Here is a 19773-nt window from a genome sequence, read left to right as displayed (position 1 = left end):
GGTGATACTCGATTGCAGTGGCTGCCAAACGAGTTCACTTGCTATATCGAAAGCATCCAAGAAACATTTAAAGCATTAAAGAAGGAAACTTTCATTGAAGAAACAAGAAATGCTTTTCATCACCAGTCTACTGTACAAGTAGTAGAATATACCTCCTGGGGAAAGGTGTCGGCTCCGTCTTCACCTGGAAACTGAATAGTGGCCTCATTGAGGCTGATCTCTTGGGGAAAGTAAGGCTAATGTGCGGAGAGAACGACATGCTAAATGCGAGGGCCGTATGTACACTCTTCTACGAGGATAATAATTCTAGTGGACTGCATTATCCGAAACCAGAGTGTATAGCCCTATTGGACAAGGTTTCTTAAAAAAAAAAAAAAAAAAAACTTCGTGCCTCTACCACACACAAATGCTCTCGAAGTACTTGAAATCCTGATTCAAGCAGCGCAATTGAGAATCCGCCATTGCTGAGTTGCCCTGAAGGAATTAACAATAGCCTATAAGGTCCGCTTCTTTGATATCTGAAAAATTTATCAGAATCCTTCTTGTCAAATATGCCAAGAAAGTGACAGACAGGAATTACAGGCCAGCTCTCAACAAACCGGCCAGGAAGATTGAGACTGAATTTTCTAGCCGCAGGTCACGTTTTGATGAACTGATGAATATGTAGTACAATACATAACTTTCAAGGACAATTCTTTTACTATTTGCCGCTCTTTTCAATTAGCAATAGCTATTCATGCCCATTTCCTTGATTAAAAGTTGTTGTTTATCTATGTATTAGACCGACTACATCTGTTATACACGTACGTGCGTCAGTCGCGAGACTACATGTACATATTCTGTCTTTCAACCTACTGATTTGTTTTGAAAGAAGCTAGAACAGCCCACTCCACTAGACAACTATAATTTTAACTATATGCGTAAATTTTGTTCCTTACTCTGAATCTGAGACGCGCCATGAATTTTCGCCGGTGCCTCTTTTGCTCTAAACGAAAACAGAAAACAGAAGCCAACAGTTTGCCAAGCACTCACGTCAGATCGCGCTACACCTGCTTACAGCTTTCGAACGAACACTGCATAGCCTGATAAATTTATTTCTGTACAAAAGTTAGGGGCAAACAATGTTGAAGTGTAGCAGCTTCATTCGACCGCGCTCGGCAGCACTGACGAAGGCGCGCGCGCGCGCGCGCGTGAGCGTTGTTTACTATATTTCATTCCTCGTACACGATATATCTTAGACGCTGATTACGGCGTCTTTGTATAAACCATAAGGGATGAAATGTCAGGACCTGCCGGTTGCAACTGAGGCGGGCGGAGCGAAGAGCGAGCGCGCGTTTCCCTTGCGCGTGAACGGCAGTAGCAGAGGCGCAGCAGTGGGGCGGTGGCGACCCCACCGAAGCGCGGCGGGCGGTGCAAACAGACCCCATTGGTGAGGCCGTAAGAGAAGAGAAGAGCGCTCTCCCTCGAGACCGGCCGTGCGTAAGATCGCGCGACAATAAAGCATTATATATATCTTATGCATTCATGTATACGTGACTACATTTTGTTTTGCTCTATTTGATGTACTAGTTATTTGGCCTTTCCACATTTCCGTTTATATATATATATATATATATATATATATATATATATATATATATATATATATATATATATATATATATATATATATATATGAAGGAAAGAAGCCTACAGTCGGCGAGGCCAAGGAAAGCGTTGGGGATGGTACTTTATGTCATTTTTTTAATGTTTTCTTGGATAATCACAGAGATTAGTAATGTAATCTGTTTAGGGGAAAGATAATTAAACCCAAAGTAGAAGAAAAAACAACGTGCCGATGGTGGGAACCGAACCCACGACCTCCGAATAACGCGTCCGGTGCTCTTCCAACTGAGCTACATCGGCCGCTGTCCCCCCTGCTACTTTCTTGGGTATTTATGTTGTCTGTATACGAACCTTGAGAGTGTTCACCAGCGCCACCCTCAGCCATAGCGGCGGACGTGGGACGTCCTTTGTTACCTCCAGCGTCACGTAGAACGTGATCAAGAGCGAGGGCGAAAGCTGTGCTAGAACCCTCTTACGCTACCTATGGCTTCAAGACTGCCAGAACCGAGACCCCCGTAAACTACAAGCAGATCAATTAAGGGGAACTGAGGGTGCTCGTTATAATATATGAACATATATATATATATATATATATATATATATATATATATATATATATATATATATATATATATATATATATATATATATATATATATATATATTCTGCCGGTGCAAACTGAGCCAATATAGGGGTGAATACATCAGAATTGTGGCAAACGCTGATACGCGGGAACAAAGATTGAAGAAAATGGAGTGAATAAAACATTTCGTCTTTGAATATACTGACCTAGATATGCAGCAAGGAAAGCAGAAAATGATGTCGAGATGGTGCGTTTGCATCCTTGTTTGGCAGGAACTGTTAAAGCAAAAAAAAAAATATATTTTTTCAACTTTGAAACAAACCTTATATATCCTTTTACTTCGACACTTCTGCAACGTTCATTGTCGCACACTGCAATTATGGTTTTGTGTACTTAACATTCTTTCTTTAATTTAGATGGCTTATGCAGTCTCGCTTTGGCACCGGCTGGCACAGTGCAGAAAACCGGTTCTTTACGATTATTATTACTATAAAAATTAACTACTTGCTACTCCAGCGGCCCAATAATTGTGTAATGTTGTACAGTATTGTTATAATAGACCTTCTGTATTTCATGTCCATGTATTCATTATCGTCTCGAAGCACATGAAGCAAGAATTGTTACCTAATTCATCAATCAACGAATTCGGCCGTGTTTGATATATCGAATTCCGTTCTGCTAAAATATTTAGAAAAAAGCATGAAAGCTGGTGAGGTCATTACGGGACATGTAGTTTCTTGCTTGCAAAACTAAAGTTTTATGCCAGCTTAGCAACATTGCATTTTTTTCATGCTGCTTTTCTTTCGCAGATTTTTTAGATGTTCAAGAACTCGCACTACTGCGATGCTTATACTTAATCATCTTGGCTTTGGGGTAAATTTGAAACCTCAAAAATACTCCACCTGTCTTATATACATTCTTCGTATATATCAGAGAGCGCTGAAAATATTTCATTGGAAATATTCTCGCATCACAAGAGCGGTGTTCACATTTTAGTAATGAGATATTTATCCCTGACCCGGAGCAAAGAATACCAACGGCGAAGTAGGTATTTGGCACGAACAGGATACACGGAGCAAGTTGGTTGCCGAGAAGTGTTGTTAGAATCTTCCAGATTGGAGGTGTCGCTTGAAATCTAGCGGAATAGATACGGTATCTCCCTTGAAATGCTCAACATTTTATATGTGGGCTCAATGCAGGGGCTTAAAAGTCAGGAAGCGTGATGATGTTGCCGTTTCAACAATAAAGGCCGGCTGTAGGGTGGACTTTGCCACTGTTGTTTATCACTGCATCACTGCGTTTTGTTTTGGTGTTCTGGTGCATGAGTCGTCCACTGTACCTATGCCCAGGTCGACGCCAGGCGGTACATCAAGCAAGTGGTGGACAGCCTTGGCAACCCTAGCTTTACTGCAACGGTCGTGGGTGCAGTGATGCGCCTTGACGAGATTGTGCGTGAGGAGTTATGCTGCAGCGACCGACAAGAGAGCAGACTAATGCCTCTCTGGAATCTGGGCACCTTCACAGCAAGTGTGAATGCGTTTCACTGCCTTGACTCCCTCGTCAAGCACCATTGGCTGAGCGCACCACATAACGGCACCTCTACGATTGTGCTGGTCACTGGAATCGTCCAAATTAAGCGCGCTTATATGGCGCTAAAGCCCCATACGGACAACGTGGTTCTGTTGTACATGTACCTTCTCGCTGCACTTGAGGCAAGTAACGCAACTTTGTTCGCTGAAGATATGAGAAATTTTGGGGCACGGGCGGATATTTCGATTTGCAATAGAGGGTTAAATGTGTGAATGTTAGTTATTGGCGTGAACCTTTCTGCAGAACCTCTTTGTCATGTTTTTTTTTTTTGTTTCAATTTCGCCACAGGCACAACACCTTGCACTTACCGTTGGGTAATGCTGCGCGAGGAGCGTTAAAAGAACATTTCAGATACACATAAACACACAGGGCATTTATTACATTGTTCGAGATGGGTAAGGGTGTTCCAGATGCTTCATCAGCGGCTGTCATTACAGCCAGTCTTTGACAATCGGTACTGCCTAGTATTGGCGCCGCCCACCCACTTCTTTGTTTTCGGGAACAGTTGACTGCGTCTAGTGTGCAGGGTTTCTTTCTGCACCGTGCAAGCCTTTTAATTATCTTTTTCAGAGCTTCGTCCGCTCTCACATTGACGGCCTCTTGTTGAAATGCAGTTTTACACTTTTTGATGGTACGCCTTCAATCTACATTAATTCATAGGTTATGCTAAAACACTTCCCTTTATTGTTCTGAAGATGTCTAAATTTCCCATCTTATCACAGCTGCTCTATGGTCCTACTCTCAAGGTATAAAAGGAACATTTTTGCTTCCCTTGCCTCATTATCGCTTGGACTCTGCTTCATAACAGAGACTTGAAGAGCCGCTTTGATATCGCTGTTTAAAATTTGTTTCTTAAACCAGAATGAATTCAAGGTTAGAGGAAAGTTCGTTACCTGAAATGTAAAATAAGCCTTCTTATGTACCATTATTTGACTGCTGCTTGTCTTCTTTTTCAGTTTAGTGTTGAGATACAATGCAATGAAAATTTTGATTAGGCTGCTACGTTCATCCGAGTTGTTGCTCTCGCGGAAACCGTTCCAGGGATAGCAGTTTGTGCGACGTATGCTTCCTGCTGCTTACCTCCTATGCCTTTCGATGGTTATATTCTATCTGCGTCCATTCGAATTAGCAGTCCTAGCTTTTTATCCGAGAGGCTTTGCTGCCAGTTACTTCAGAATGTCTGCGATGAGCCCCTATGTACCAGAGGGCATTTTAATCCTCAAGTCTATGTTATGCAAATGTGAGAAATCACAAGGTCATATTGCCCTACAGATGACCTTGTCGTGTCCAGAATCTCTACGTTAAATCTGTAAATCGAAGAAGTTTCAAAAAAATGCGTACGTCTATCTTACTGCACTGGCATACTGATGCAATGTAGCAAAAAAAATACACACCAAAAATTCTAGCAAACCAAGCAAACGACCATCCATTATGTCATCTAGCACGCAGATCTGATTCATTACATCCTATTTGGGTATTCTTTAATAGTCTAATAACATAATTTTCCCTCAATGCCTTTTCTCAGCCCCTTTAAGTGGTTAGCGCAAATGAAACTTTTGAATTTCGAAGCCATAAGCATGAATTTATCATTTCAATGTTAGTGCGGGATTACTTACTGCCAAGCTTGCAAATCCAAAGCTTTTTCCGCGCATTCTGACGTTTATTGCATTCATGCGTAAGTAGCTCGGCGTACGAAGCTTGAAGTCCACTGATGCATATTGTAGGAACTATGGTGGCCACATCGGACTGCGTTCTGTATAGTGGGCCACCTTGTACATTCTTTCACTTCACCGATTGGTGAAGGAAAAAAAGCAACAGTCGTTGACATCAGCGTGGCCTTTCTTATTTACAGTGACGTAGAAACAATACAGGCCGTGGCAAGCAGAGCAAATGGCAAGTAGAGCAAGCAGTCTAACTCTGGCGTCATTTTCACTGCAGTAGGCACCCAAATTACGCACCGCCTGTATATACCTTCCCGCACATAAATGCTTTCAGCTCCGGTTCTGTCCGAAAAAGTACCAGATTTCCTCGCTCAGCACCAGCTTAGAAGTAGTTCTCATTCATTCGAAAGCTGTTAGAGCGCAATCCATGGCTTTTTTGCTTTTGAAATCTCAATGTCATCCACGTTCGAAAAGGATGCGTTCAGGTTGGTACATTTAATATGTCTGGTCTGATTAGAGATCCTTTGTTTAGTCGTGGAATCTTGAGACCACGTAGATATAATAGTTCCCTCATTAGATCATACTCTCACCGCACTGTGCCTGTGATACGCATTCTCTATATCGACCTAATCGTACAAATATTCCCTTAAATAGTGTTATTCAGTTCACCTTCGTCAACTAGATAATTCTAAGAGTCTGTAGAGTACGTCTGCATGTACGAAACCAATGGCTTGGGGTTTGTTCCTGAGAATATGTGTAGTATTTCAATATATCTATTGTTAGCAATTATCGAAAAAATGCACAAAATCTCCATACGTAGTTTACAATATTAAGATTTTAAATTTTTTTTTTCACTTTTTTCTTAGAATAACATTTTGTTATCTCTATCTCGCATTGATGCGAAAGTAAGATATTCGCTGTGGTCTTGACAGAATTGGGCCGAAAATGTCTAAATTTGCATCACACAAATAAGGCACAAAAAAAAAAAGCATACAGGAATTAAATTCTATGTCGACAATTCTTGCTGAGAACAATCTGTATGGTTTTCGCTATAAACTGTTTTTCTGAGCTTCAGGGACAACGTAAGGTTCACTGAAGAATTTGCTGTTCTGTCTTTATTGAAACCGTTCTTAAAGGTTCGCTTCTATGTTTTGACTTCCCTGGTGTGATGATGGTCTTGGAGCCCTCCCTACCACTAGATCGGTCTAAAATATACACACGCCTTTTATATATCTTATTGGACGATTCATAAAACGCATATGAAGTTACCCCTAACTTAAACGTCTGCAGTTGTTGCTATACATTATTGCTCTTGCGGTAAGCCGGGGCATGACATTTTTTAAGAACTTTTGACGCAGGCCAGAAAAACTGCTTGTATACACCTGCCAGCCAACTGGCGCCCCACAGACAATTACTTTGCAATCAACGAGTTAAGATTTGTTAATAAAAAATACCTTCTCTAATTTGCTAATAATTGCCTTTAGCAATAAATGTGATTTGCAAAATTGGAGAGCACGCTTTTGAACCTCAATTCCATTTATTTTCGATAAAAAAGCCTCACGTGTACCTTTTTTTCCAAGCTCTAAAAAAGCCCGCGAATTACAAAAAAATATCACGTGACTAACGCATTCGCGCGCCACGATTGTGGTGCTCTCAACCGTCGTCTGAGTGAACGAAATTAGCGGCTGCCGTGACCTGACAGCCCAATTCCAGCCACGTCTGGGTGGCGCAGTGGTTAAGGTGCTCGACTACTGTTCCCAAGGACGCGGGATCAAATCCCGGCCTCGACGGCCGCTTTTCGATGGAGGCGCCCGTGTGCTGTGCGATGTCAGTGCACGTTAAAGAACCCCAGGTGGTCGCAATTTCCGGAGTTCTCCACTACGGCGTCTCCATAGCCTGAGTCACTTTGGAACGTCAAACCCCACAAACCAACCAAACCAACCAATTCCAGCAGTAGGCTGCTAGGTTGGCTATGGTTGCAGCGAGCGCGGTGAGCTCGCTGCAACTTGCACTGAAACGTGTGCCGACTGCCTGAGAAATGGACGAAGAAACTATAGCAAAATTACCGGCCTGCCTCTGCATCCCGCTGCCGCAGCTGATTTCGTTTACGCTAAACACAGTTGAGAGCGCCACAATCTCGCGTCACGTAATTTTGTTTTTGTATTTCGCAGGCTTTATTTAGAACTTGTAAAAAGGGTACATGTGAGCTTTCTTTATCGAAAATAAATTGAATGGATTTTTCAGAGGGTGCTATTCAACTTTGCAAATCATATTTATTGTCTAAATGCAATAAATACTGAATTAGAAACTTATGCTATATTACTAATTAGTTATTTGCAAAATAGAAATTGTCTGTGGTGCTCCACATGACGGGAAGCTGCATACAAGTGGTTTGTCTGGCGTACCTCGAATGTTGTATATTTTAACTCTTGGCTAAAGTTCGCTTATATGCTCCATTGAATTCGAGTTCTCCGACGCTGTTTTGTTTCACGACATTCCAGTTTTTGGAGGTATAGCTCATGGTGCAGGCTCTCTCAGTGTATGAGGTGGTTGTAAAGGTGTGGAAGGGGCTCGTGTCTGATGAAGTACGCTAGGATAGTCATGTTTAGGAGGGAAGGGGGTTTTTGGCCGCCGGTTGTTGCAGGCTGGGTGGACAACGCGGAGCTTAGGTGGTGAGGTGGACACGAAAGTTAAGGGGCGCATGTTTCAGTGTTCGAGACTGCAGATAGACAAACAAACAGACGTTGACTTTTTCGCACAGTGACACTGGCACTGCCTTTGCAGTAAACCACCAATTCATCTGTAGTTTACAAACTACCCTACATCTAGATAAACTTTTCTTCCTATTTTCACTCCAGCACTAGAATTTTCTCCTCAGCACTTGCTGAGAATTATTTATCGCACATTGCGACTGTTGTTCTGACAACCGTAGGTGTTGCAGTATGACTACCGAAAGCATGTCTACCAAAGGAACAGCGAGGGATCGGCCGTCATTTATGCCTGCATGGAAGCAACTCGAAGCGTCCTTACACCAGCGTGGCCTTACGTCATAGCGGATGTTTCTGGCCATGCACACCTCACAGTTGCAGTTGGGTTAGTAGTTGTCAAGCATTGCCTACTTGGTGAGGTTATAAAGACATTGATGATGGCAAATTCTACCCATCCAAAATATTTGAACGTTCCCTTCAAATGTGCTCAGGGCATCGGAAACAATGTTAACCTCGATAACGTTACGTTACGTTACCTCATCAATAAAATAATGGTGTCATAAAGCACCCCAAACTGTGCTGAACAAAAGGGTGGTCAAGTAGTCGTCGACTTTTTTTGTGCCAGCGCATTTAACCGTGTGGTCAACTTTTCATCGTGCTTCTGAAACCTGCCTTGAGCCCCCCGATGCCTAGCGCACAAATATTTCCCACCTATGACAGCAGGCGCTGAAGGCACAGATATGAGAGCTGTAGATACATACCGATCAGAAGCCTGCAGCACATGTGAGGGCCGGGAAGGAAGGTTCTTGGCAGGATCGTACGGGAGGCTGCTATAACAGGCGTCTAGCGTTGCACACTGTCTGATAAACTCAACATGTGTTTGTGAGAAGACGAAGCGTAACGATATTTACTGCAGGACACGCTGTCGGGACAGTGCTTTTAACGAAATATAACTCACGTAAACCAGAAGCAGACCTGCAACGCTGGGATCTGAAGGCAGATTATTGATTAAGAAGAAAGAAACATAAGGTTGGCCGGGCATGAAACCAGTGTGCTGGAAATACATATCAGTGTGCTTCGGGCGGTTGTCCTCAGGAGTCGGTATATTTTTGCATTATGTGAAGGCACAGTTTTAAATCGCAACTTATGAGCGAGCTTTTACGGACAGGTTAACCTTTAATTCTTCTTATATTTTTCCAGTGTATGTTGTTTCTTTAGGAACGGGCAGTAAATTGTTTTGTAGAAGTGTTGTTATTGCAAGCCTCCATTCTGCTTATTAGTTAAAATGCAGGGTTACTTATGATCGATTCAGTTTGATATATATAAGGAGGATTCATATCATAATACTTTTAAACGACATGACATTGCCTCATCGCATTTGCCTCGAAGTTCCAACAACCAGCCTTTGTTCGTAATGTATTTCATGTGCGCAGGGACATATATGAGAGGTTATCGCTGCTAACGGCAGACAACCCGTACTCAGAGTCTATGGACAACGCCACCCGCTTTCGTGCTCTCCGCCAAACCAGCGCCCTCACGCTAGACGCCTTTCCCGCCTTTGTCCCTATAAAAGATGTGGATATCATCGACTTCGAAACCAGTGAGTACCTGAGGCAAGCAGGTTATATTTCTTCACAGCGAAAATATGCTAACCCTAGAGATAGCGAGAAATGTACATCGTCCACACTGTCCGGAAGGCGTTTATAGACAGGCAACATTTTGTTGTCATTTTTGGTCTTGCCAATGCACACGCCACCACTTTTAGAAATGGAATTCTTCGGAGCCTAGCATATCTAGCCTTCGTGACTTTGTCTAACATATCCTTTCATGTACGTGTAGACACAACACTTTTGAGGAAAGAATACCATCAGGGGTTTATTTTCAATACACTTTTTGTGGTGAAAACAAACTCCATTAGGAAGATAATATCAGAAACTACTTTGTATTCAGATTACGGGTATGACCTTCAGCTAGCGTGCTCGTATATATATATACAATTAAAAATAAAAAAGTAAGTGACATCGGCCGAGAAAAATGGTTTCACGTTTTGCCCCCTGAAGACAGTGGAAGTATCGTTCTCGCTGAACCGAGGCATGCAGAGTGACCAGCCTGCATCTAAAAGGGCTAAATTACCTGCAAACAATAAAGAAAAGTTTTGGCGCAACTTTAAATAAAGCGAGCACTAACTTTCCCCCCTCATGTATATAATCTTAAAGAAAGCTTCGTGATCCCTTAACATAGTTAAGTTTCCCTCAAGAGAACACTTGGTATCTGAGCGAACATGCTTATTACATATCTACCGCTCCGTTGTAGGCTTGAATTTAGATAATGGTTGCGTTGTTTATGGCTCTGGGAGAGAATCACATCTCAACATCTGGACAACGTTGATTAGTCTGCGTCTTCTGAACGGCGCATACAAAACAACCCCTATAAATAACGTGTGTCAGAAACAAATGAAGTTCACCTTACAGAAAGGAATGTGATGCTTACATCTAAAAATGTGCTCAGAATAAATGACTTCCAAAAGACCTCCGTCACCCTACAGTTACGAAGTGCACTCCCAGAACACTGTTCCCAGTCAATCAGACCTTTGCTACTCTACTTTGAGAACATATGAAATGAATTGGAAATAGCAGATGTCCAATATATTGCCTAATGGCAAGATTCATTACCGCCTTTGTGCAGCTTTCCCTGACCATGTAACCTCACACACTGTTTCGCAAAGTTACACACCGCACGAACATATTTCAAAGGATAATTGGCTTCAAAAGAAAAATGTACTAACTGAAGTTTATACAGATGGCTCAAAATCATTCAAATATATCGGATGCGCAGTGGTGTAAGGTGAGGGGGAAGAATAAGGCTATTGAACTTTACATTTATACTCACCGCCGAGCCCTATGCTCTCTGTGTAGCTGTAGTTAAAGTAATGTATCAAAACATCATAAACAGCAATATATGTACTGATTTCCTCACCATCCATAATATCTAAAATGCAACTGTGCGACAGCACACGGTAAGTCTCTGCTGGGTTCCGAGACATATGCCTTAATGGATGGTAATAGGAGAGCCTATTTATGTGTTTTACAAATCCGAAAGTATAAAATAACAAAAGGTAAATATCCCCTAGAAATATTGCATCAAATTAGTACAGTGTAAGTTGAGAGATCAATGACAGTTTAAATGGAAGAGTGAAGAAAATAATAAGCCTAACCTAGTTGAGCCACCTTAGCAGAACGGATGTCATGCATAAACCAAGAGCGCTTTATTCAAGTAATTCTATGCCTTCTTCGTATTGGACACAAAACGTTACATAAACGTTCTGCAGGAAAAACAGGACCAACCCCTGTGTTAGAAATGTGTAAGGAACCTTGCCGTGAGACATAATGTGTTCTCATGCATAAACCTCAAACCAATAAGGAAAAATATTTGTTCTATTCTGCAAAGAATTCATTCTTTTCCAAACCACTTAACTCATAGTAGAATATTCACTTTCTCAGTTTTCTAAAAAAATCATGTATCTTAAAGGAGCTATAAAAGCGTAAAAATGCTGTTCAATGCTGCGGTCCACAGAACATAACCAAACCATGGGCTCGGCGCATCGCGGCCTTTGCTGCATATGATTATGCACAGCAACTCATATTTTTTTTCCTGCTGGCTTTAATCTCACTGCTTTATCATTTGCCCTTTGTATCAAATAGGTACACGACTGCGCAATATAATTCGTGGTCATCGACGTCGGTCGTTTCTTCTGCCCATAAAAGAAGTCATGTCTTTCCGACACTATAGCATTAATGCACACTACGGCCACATAGGCTGCGTACGACGTTTTGAGTGCAGTTAAGCCATCTTAATGAATTTCACTTTCACGACTCGCTAACAATTCTGCGGGCTTGTATTGCCTAAGAAATGGTGGTAACTGTAACTTCTAGTAGCACCCAGTTAACGCAGCAGGTGAAAAATGAAATATCAAAACATTGGAAATTGTTTACTGGACGTAGTCATTTGGCGTACACTATATTGTTTTGCACACAATTCTATGCATAAGAATGGGAACTGGCCGGTAACTATTTGGCGGCAGAAAGCAAATACTGTTTTTCTACCTATCGCAATAAAATTCAGGGTGGCAAAGAACATGCCGAATGAGAGCATTTAATTTTAAGCAACGGGTTATTTGTGTACTACAAATTTTCGTGGCAGCAAGTAGCGAAAGACAATTTTCTGCACATAATTGTTATGCGCTTTACGCGTACCGTATTTTCCACAAGTGCTTGTGCACGCATACTACCAATTGACACTTGAAACCTTGCTCTGGCAGCGGAGATCGTTCTTCGCGGAAACTTTTCCTCCGACTACTTGACGCTGTTGAAGGCATCGCAAACACTTCGGCGAGAAATGGGTACCCGTATGGCTTTGGACCGGCTCGCTGAGAACCAGGCCAACGCCGTGATGGAATTTTCTCCCCTCACTCGGAGCCTGGTAGTACCCACAGCCTACACGATCCCTCCACTGCTGTACGAGGAAGATATCCCCGAGAGCTTCAACTATGGAACATTGGGCATTCTCATCGCAAAGGGGATGTCCGAGGTACTGTGCGCTGCCTGAGAATGTGAACATTTTTCAAAAACAAATTGAATAGACTTTGTATTGCACCGTCCAGATATTGAGTGCTAAGCTATAAAAAACACGCACGGATCCAGCCTTTCCTATCTTTGTGCAATGCGAAAATTATACTAGAACAATGTCAACAATCCTGGCAAAGTACGCGAACGATTATTTATTGTTCCTGAGGGGATGCTAAAAAACTTGCAGAAAAGTCTTGGACGTTGTGACAGTTATGATCCCATTATCAAATAATTCGTACCAGTGCTGCAATGTATGCGGCCAGATATATCACCAGGGATGTAAGGCCGCTGTGAAAAGCGACTCGCGCGTGGCAGTCGAACCCCAGTGCGCCGAGGCCAAGAAAGCGGCGCTGTTTTTCTTTCTTTTCTTTTTTTTTTCCCCTTTTCTCTCCTCTACTCGGGCGCTAGCCGCGCCCCGCGGAGCGCGCAGGAGGCTTGGTTTGTTTTGTCCCTTCGTCCCCAGACGACGCGAGGAAGCGACGGAACACGCACCTTTATCGGCCGGGAACAACAGCGGCGCGCTTCTGCGAAACGCTTTACAGCCGGCTCGCCCGGCGACCTCCCGCTGTGTCGCCAAACATCGGTGTAGGGCAACCCCGCTAATGAAGCCGTTTGCCCTGCCCCAAGCGCTCACTAAATGTCCAACAGAAGGCGACAATAGGCTCAATCCTTCGCCCCCTGCTGCGACTCATGGGATGCGAGCAACGGCGACGGTACACTTCTCCGGGACATTATGACAGTCGTACCATTATGACAGTCGTAAACAGGCACAAGTTATGTACGTAGGGCAAGCATTATGGAGGCTGTCTCATTCCAGTGATAAAAATGAAACGCATAATTCATAAAATGGCGTTTTCATCTTTGCTAATATTCGTAAGAAAATGTTATGCATGGTCGCTATACTTTTTTCGCCTGTGAAGAAAAAGTACGTCAAATTTTTTTCTATTCCGTTTTGCTTTCTGTTCTAACGGCCGAATAATGGTTCGCACGTAAAAGAGAAGCAGAGCTCACGTAAGGCATATCAGAATTCAACATACGCGTGGCACAAACTCCAACGTTATTGTAGGAGTCAGATTGAGAACGAATGCGTAATCAGGACCTATGTAGCAGCTTTCCATGCCTTACAAGACCTATTCTTGCCTCTCACAACGTTCGCTCGGCTCTTAAAATCTGGGCAGCTTGATAAAAAAAAAAAAAAAACCTAAGTTGTGAATATTTTATCTCATGCCGGCGAATGCAAAATGGTAATGAGTTTATAGTAATGTCTCTGCAATCAAAATTACAAACAATCTGCAGCAAATATGTTTGTGATGGTTTAGTAACGTATAGCTACGCGAAAAACAGCCCAGCGAAATCTTCTCATGTGAACTATTATACGCCTCGCATGTATTTCAGGATCGAACAAATGCGAATGGACTCACAAAGACACCGGTAACAGCTGTTTTGTGCAACGTTCGTGATGCATGCTACCTTCTTTCTTTCCTGGAAGCCTTAATGTATGTGCAGCAGCTTCGAAATGGCCACACTACAGGCGTTTTGAGCTCACAGACAATTCTGAGCCACCTTATTATTAGAGCCCATGGCAGCATTACATGTTTCAGGGAACATATCTCCAGTTATTGCTGTCTGACGTCGAAGTCATGTCGGTGGGGAATATTGACTATGTGGTAAAAAAAGTTGGATGCCACACCGACAGACCACATGAACACGCACTGTGTGAACTTGAACATTGCGCAACTGTGTAACGAGAGAGCTGGCATGTCAGCCCATTGCAGACGTTGTACTAATTCATTCCTTCGCGATGTTTTCGAAGACATACCGCTATCGAGTATGCGTTTCCTCGTCGAGTGTACTGCTGTTAGCGAGTTGATATAGAAAAGAAATTGAGGTCGATTGAGCTTTTGTAAAAGAACGGAAAGCGATAGGGTTGTACGATATACTTATACGTACGTGACATAAACACTTACGATCCTCATTGAACTCGATATGAATTCAACTCGATGCAGATTCAGGTTGTCACATGGCAATTTTCAAGTGCAATTGAAGCTAAGCCTGCTTGGCTCGGAGCCGCTTCCTCAATTGCTCTTAAATTTTCAGCACATTCATGAGCCGCTGTCGCCACCCTCGACGTTACCTAACGCACACGAAACTATTCAATGGATATTGAAAACGGTCATGTAGCACCGGGTGCTTCAATCCCTCTTGAAAACCCCAATTCCGATCGAGTTCAATGAAGATCGGAAATTTTCGTGCGACAGAGGTGTAATACAAAAGTTAGAACGAGAGCAGTTGCAGGACACATACTACACCGCTGCGTTGCAGTACTCATTCGCATGCTATGAGTACACACACACACACACGCACACACACACACGCGCGCGCACACAAACACACACACACACGCACAAACACACACACGCACACGCACACACACGCACACACGCACACACACACACACACACACGCACACACGCACACGCACAAACACACACGCACACATACACACGCACACACACACACACACGCGCACACACACACACACACACACACACGCACGCACACACACAAACACACACATACACACACGCACAAACACACACGCACACACACGCGCACACACAAACACACACACGCACACGAACACGCACACACGCACACACACACACGCACACACACACACACACTTTCATTATAGGCCTCCCTCTAACACACTCTTACTAAAGAGCCATTGTGGCCTATCAGCAGCGCCTGTCTGGCGACATTTTTCCGGTAGTTACCCCGGCCGACTACGTCAGTCTTTTCCGTTGCAACGAGGTGCTTAATTAACACTCTCACGTTAACAAAGGAGAGCGCGGTAACGAAGAGCCAGATCTGAGCGGTTTGGAAAAATAACAGCTCCTATAGGACCCATATGTGCACAGCGCTCTCACAGCCTCCGCACAGTATGATGCTCGTTCCACTGCATGTATCTACCTAACTGGTGGATTCTTGGAATCGTAATGTCCTCTACGCGCAGCGAGACGAACTGATGAATGAGGCTTTCGGCACACTAGGCTTTGCTGGCTTTTATGCACCATTGTCTTTTCGTACAGCATCTGACGCTAACTTCGGAGGTCGTGGATTCGGGGCCTACCGGCGACATGTGGTCGTTGTTTTTATACTTTAATATAATCAACCTCGTCTATCAGTTCTTGGTTATTTCGCACTGATCAACAAAGTAAAAACATCTATGCTATTTTTGGTGCGTGTGCCTCTTAGCTCCCTCCATATATATCTAATACGTGCACTCGGTTTGCACTGTGTGTTTGCTTAATGTTCTGCTCATATTCAACGCTAAAAGAAAACATTTTATATCGATGCCCGTCAAAACCCGCAGGCGGTGGCGCCCGGAAGTCCTCTCCTCTTACCAGATGGAACACTGGAGACCCCTATCGACTGGTGGACTCAAGCTTCGCGTAGGTCACTGAATAAGTAAGTTGGTGCAGTAGCGCACCAAGTTTTTTTGTGTGTGGATTGATGTGTTTCTTTGACGTCAGCAAATTCCATTTCAAATTTCTAGGCAATTGATTTTCTAGCTTTTGCTTACTCGCTACGTCACTCTCGTTACTTCGTCCCTCTGTAAGCACTATATTACCTTCTGTATACTGTTGTGCGCCAGTAGCGGGTGTCCCATATCACTGCCCCCTTCTTTATACAAGTTCATCCTGCCATAAATGTCTTTTTTTTTTTGCAAACAGAATTTTAGCGAGCTTCTGGGAACTGCATTTGACGAGGTGAACTAGGGTGCAAAATATTACCGGTGGATTAGCTTGTGGTTAAACCTGGAGTTACGCGAGAGCTATCTGCATGACTAGGCTTATGTTGGGCTTGAGAGTAAAGACATGGCTTTTACACGTAGTAGTTTGCTCTATGATTTCAGCTTTATTTGCACCCTTTTGACCTCTAAAGTACGATGAGGCAAAAGCTTCTATCGCGCGGTGGTCCGAAGATCTCCACTATGGCATCTCTTTCTCTTGTTTTCACTCCAACCTTCGCGATGACGCGATAGCGTAAGCTACTAGCCAACATACACAGCCCCGCTTTCACCGAGCCGTATGCACGTGCATGCGTGGCCCAGGGATAACGTGAATGCAAGGTTTTGGCAGGCTGACTGTGATATCAACCTTCCATATCAAAAGAGAGACCCGAGTTGGCAACTCCTGCGAAACGTAATGTCAGGAAGCCCTACGCCCAGGCGTCCAGTTAGTGCTCGCCCATGTCAGCTGCCAGCTATCACCTCCCACGACTACTAGTATTATTTCTTCTACTTTTTCTTCAGTGTATTCATGGCCACGGTGCAACCACGACGAAAGTACGACCATGGCGAAAAGGCAAAGTGGCTACCGTAGTGTAGCTCTACCGTAGTGTAGCGGTACCGTAGTGTACCGTAGTACACCGTAGTGTACCGTAGTGTAGTTTTTGTAGCTCTAGCTACAAAAACTTGCCAAAGCCCTTCAGAGCCGGTGCAGTGTTCGGCTGTGAACTGCACGAGACATGCTGTAAACACAAATCCGGGCTTCTAGTCGTAGCATTTTTATTTATTTTGAACGCTGCTTTATGCAATTAGAGAGCAAGCAAAGCAATTGCTGGGGCACCAGGGAAGGATTCCACAAAATCGATATTTGGCTTATTCATTGTACTTGTGTTCCCAGGGCTGCTGGCCTCTTTTCCCGCGATACCTTCCTTTTGTTCACAGAATTTAAAATCAAGGAAGAAGCCCGCTATTACGGGTTAAGAATACCGACGCCACGTAGATAGAGGCCGTTGTTTCGCCATCTGCTACCAATATATGGCGAAGGTGACAACGTGCAAGCTATTATTTGGTCATTCTACAACATCGTAAAAGCCTCGTTTATGCTGAAATCCAGAGACCTCAAATGCTGTGACACCTCAGGAATTCGGCCGCCAGGAGCATCTCATGGCCTATGCCCTGCGTGATGGAAAGATATTTGTATGCAAGGCTTTCAAAGACGTTTTTGGTTTTGGAAACACTGCGATTAAGAAGCAGTTTCAGAGACGCGCTTATAGAAAACACGAAATAAAAACATCGCAGGCTGACGTATCAAATGTATTGGCGCCTTATCCACAGGGCGCGGGATGCCTCACCAAATACATGTGATCTGCATCAGTGCTTGTTCGTTCCCCCTGCAACATCCGTGGTCTCCTGCTTCAGTGGCGCCATTTGAACACAGGGCTATTGATGGCTGAAACAAAATTTTATCTCGGTAATTTCATCACCAAACACATTTCCGTGCAAGCGTGAAAATCACGTTTTTTTTTTTTGGCCGCGTGAGCCCTGTAGCAAACCTTGTTGCCATATATGCTAATGATCGACATAATAATATCGGTCTACAATCATATTCAAGCAAACTGGCATTAAAATCACCACCAACGGTGAAGTCCGGGCTTCCTATGCAAAGCACAAATGCACAAATAGTTTTCAATAAAGGCACAAAATTCGTGTAACGTTAAATTAGGTGGCATCTGTGTACCAACGTTGTGCCTATGGGAGCATGACCCGTAGCGCACGTCCCCCGTTCCGCGATCGAGAGCTGCCTGCTCTCTTGGCTGTAGCGATAAAACCCAATAAGAGTCCATGAAATGAACAAAGGCCTCTCTATACGCTATTTACAGGGCATTATTTACAGAAAATCGACACGGGGGCCGAGGACTACAAACTAGATCAAACAATAGTCGCACAGCGAGGGCCACGGAGACTACGACGCTTTCCCTCCTTGCGAGCGGCCCTACACTCGACGAACCCTCGTGAAGACCTCAGTCTCCATGGGCACTGCGCTCGCTTATAAAGCCTCGAAAGTCGATGGCACTCAAATTGCCCAATCTGGATGCAGCACATCACTGCGGCCCGAGCAGTCCAATTAGCGAGCGCGCTGATCGCACGCTTCAAATCTGCCGCGACGCCAAGGCGACTCGCCCATGGGGGCTGGCTCCGGGGCGTCTGGAGTTTCGCGAGCGTGTTTCAACATGACGCTCGCCGGTATCTCCCTGCAATGCGCCGCTTCCTTGCGAATCAACATCAGGGCTTGCGAAGGGGAGGTTAGCAGGAGAAGCTTGATGTTCGGTTCAGCGGAATCCGGGTGGCTTTTCCGGTGTTAGGTTTTGGTTTCGCGCGCCCGTGTAGCGCACCGCTGACGCGCCCCTCGGTAGCGTTGGCCTGGCGGCTCCGTGGACGGCGGACGGCATGAAAGGTGCCAGCAAAGACGAGGCGTCTTCCAACGAAACAACAACCTTTACTGCAACATCATGAAGAAACGGGCAGTGAAGCTGACCCGGAGAGATTACAGACACACTCACACAGCTGGTGTCTAGCGTCGTCTCAACGGCGCGTCAAAGTAGTCTCAATCTCAGCGGAGTCGGCCGCTGCTTTTTATACGTTTTCCCGTTCACAGGGAAAGGGTAAACCCTCACAGGAAAGGGAGAGCCAAACATGGTGGTTCACGACGAATGACTCAATCGCAGATGGTCCGACCTCATCTCCTCCACCTCCTGCAGACGGGCGATGGCGGCGCCCTCTCTCACGAGCTCCAGGCTTGGCCGGCGTTTGCCCACACACACGCACGCACACACATTTGGCGCGTGGCAGGAACACGCTGAGACTTGTCGGCGGGAGGAAGCGTTGCGCGGCCGAAGAACGGCGTCGAAATGGCCGATCCGCTCGCGATTCTGCCTGTTGCTATGCGGTGGCCGCGTCAGCTGTTCCACTTCTTGGTGGAGCAACGTAACAGACTGCCCCGCCGGAGGAGGGAGATCCCGAAGGGCAGGGGACTGCATCCGCTGTCCGGAGGGATCGGGATGTTGCTGCTAGCCGGGTCGTCCGACTCAGCTTCTCTTGAGCTCAAACAGCCTGAAGAAGTCCTTGGCAAGTCCGGGTTTCCAAGGCACTCTGCAACTTGTCTTCAGGAGAGATTTCTGACAACCCACAACGTCACAACCATGCTAA

The 19773-nt window shown here is 44.5% G+C and overlaps 1 protein-coding gene across 1 annotated transcript in view; it reads left to right on the top strand.

The window, feature by feature from the left end:
- LOC146199655 (uncharacterized) overlaps positions 1 to 19773 on the top strand; it is a 45693-nt gene that overhangs the window by 20468 nt on the left and 5452 nt on the right. Inside the window, exons 3-7 of the mRNA XM_084592167.1 lie at positions 3539 to 3901; positions 8373 to 8533; positions 9582 to 9748; positions 12467 to 12735; positions 16150 to 16244. Coding sequence (XP_084448293.1) covers positions 3539 to 3901; positions 8373 to 8533; positions 9582 to 9748; positions 12467 to 12735; positions 16150 to 16244 — 1055 coding nt within the window. The remainder of the gene's footprint in view (positions 1 to 3538; positions 3902 to 8372; positions 8534 to 9581; positions 9749 to 12466; positions 12736 to 16149; positions 16245 to 19773) is intronic.

The sequence above is a fragment of the Amblyomma maculatum genome, chromosome 2 (genome assembly GCF_055883805.1).
Source record: "Amblyomma maculatum isolate TAMU_Amacu chromosome 2, ASM5588380v1, whole genome shotgun sequence".
Lineage (NCBI taxonomy): Eukaryota > Metazoa > Arthropoda > Arachnida > Ixodida > Ixodidae > Amblyomma > Amblyomma maculatum.
This window is presented reverse-complemented; position numbering and strand designations above follow the sequence as displayed.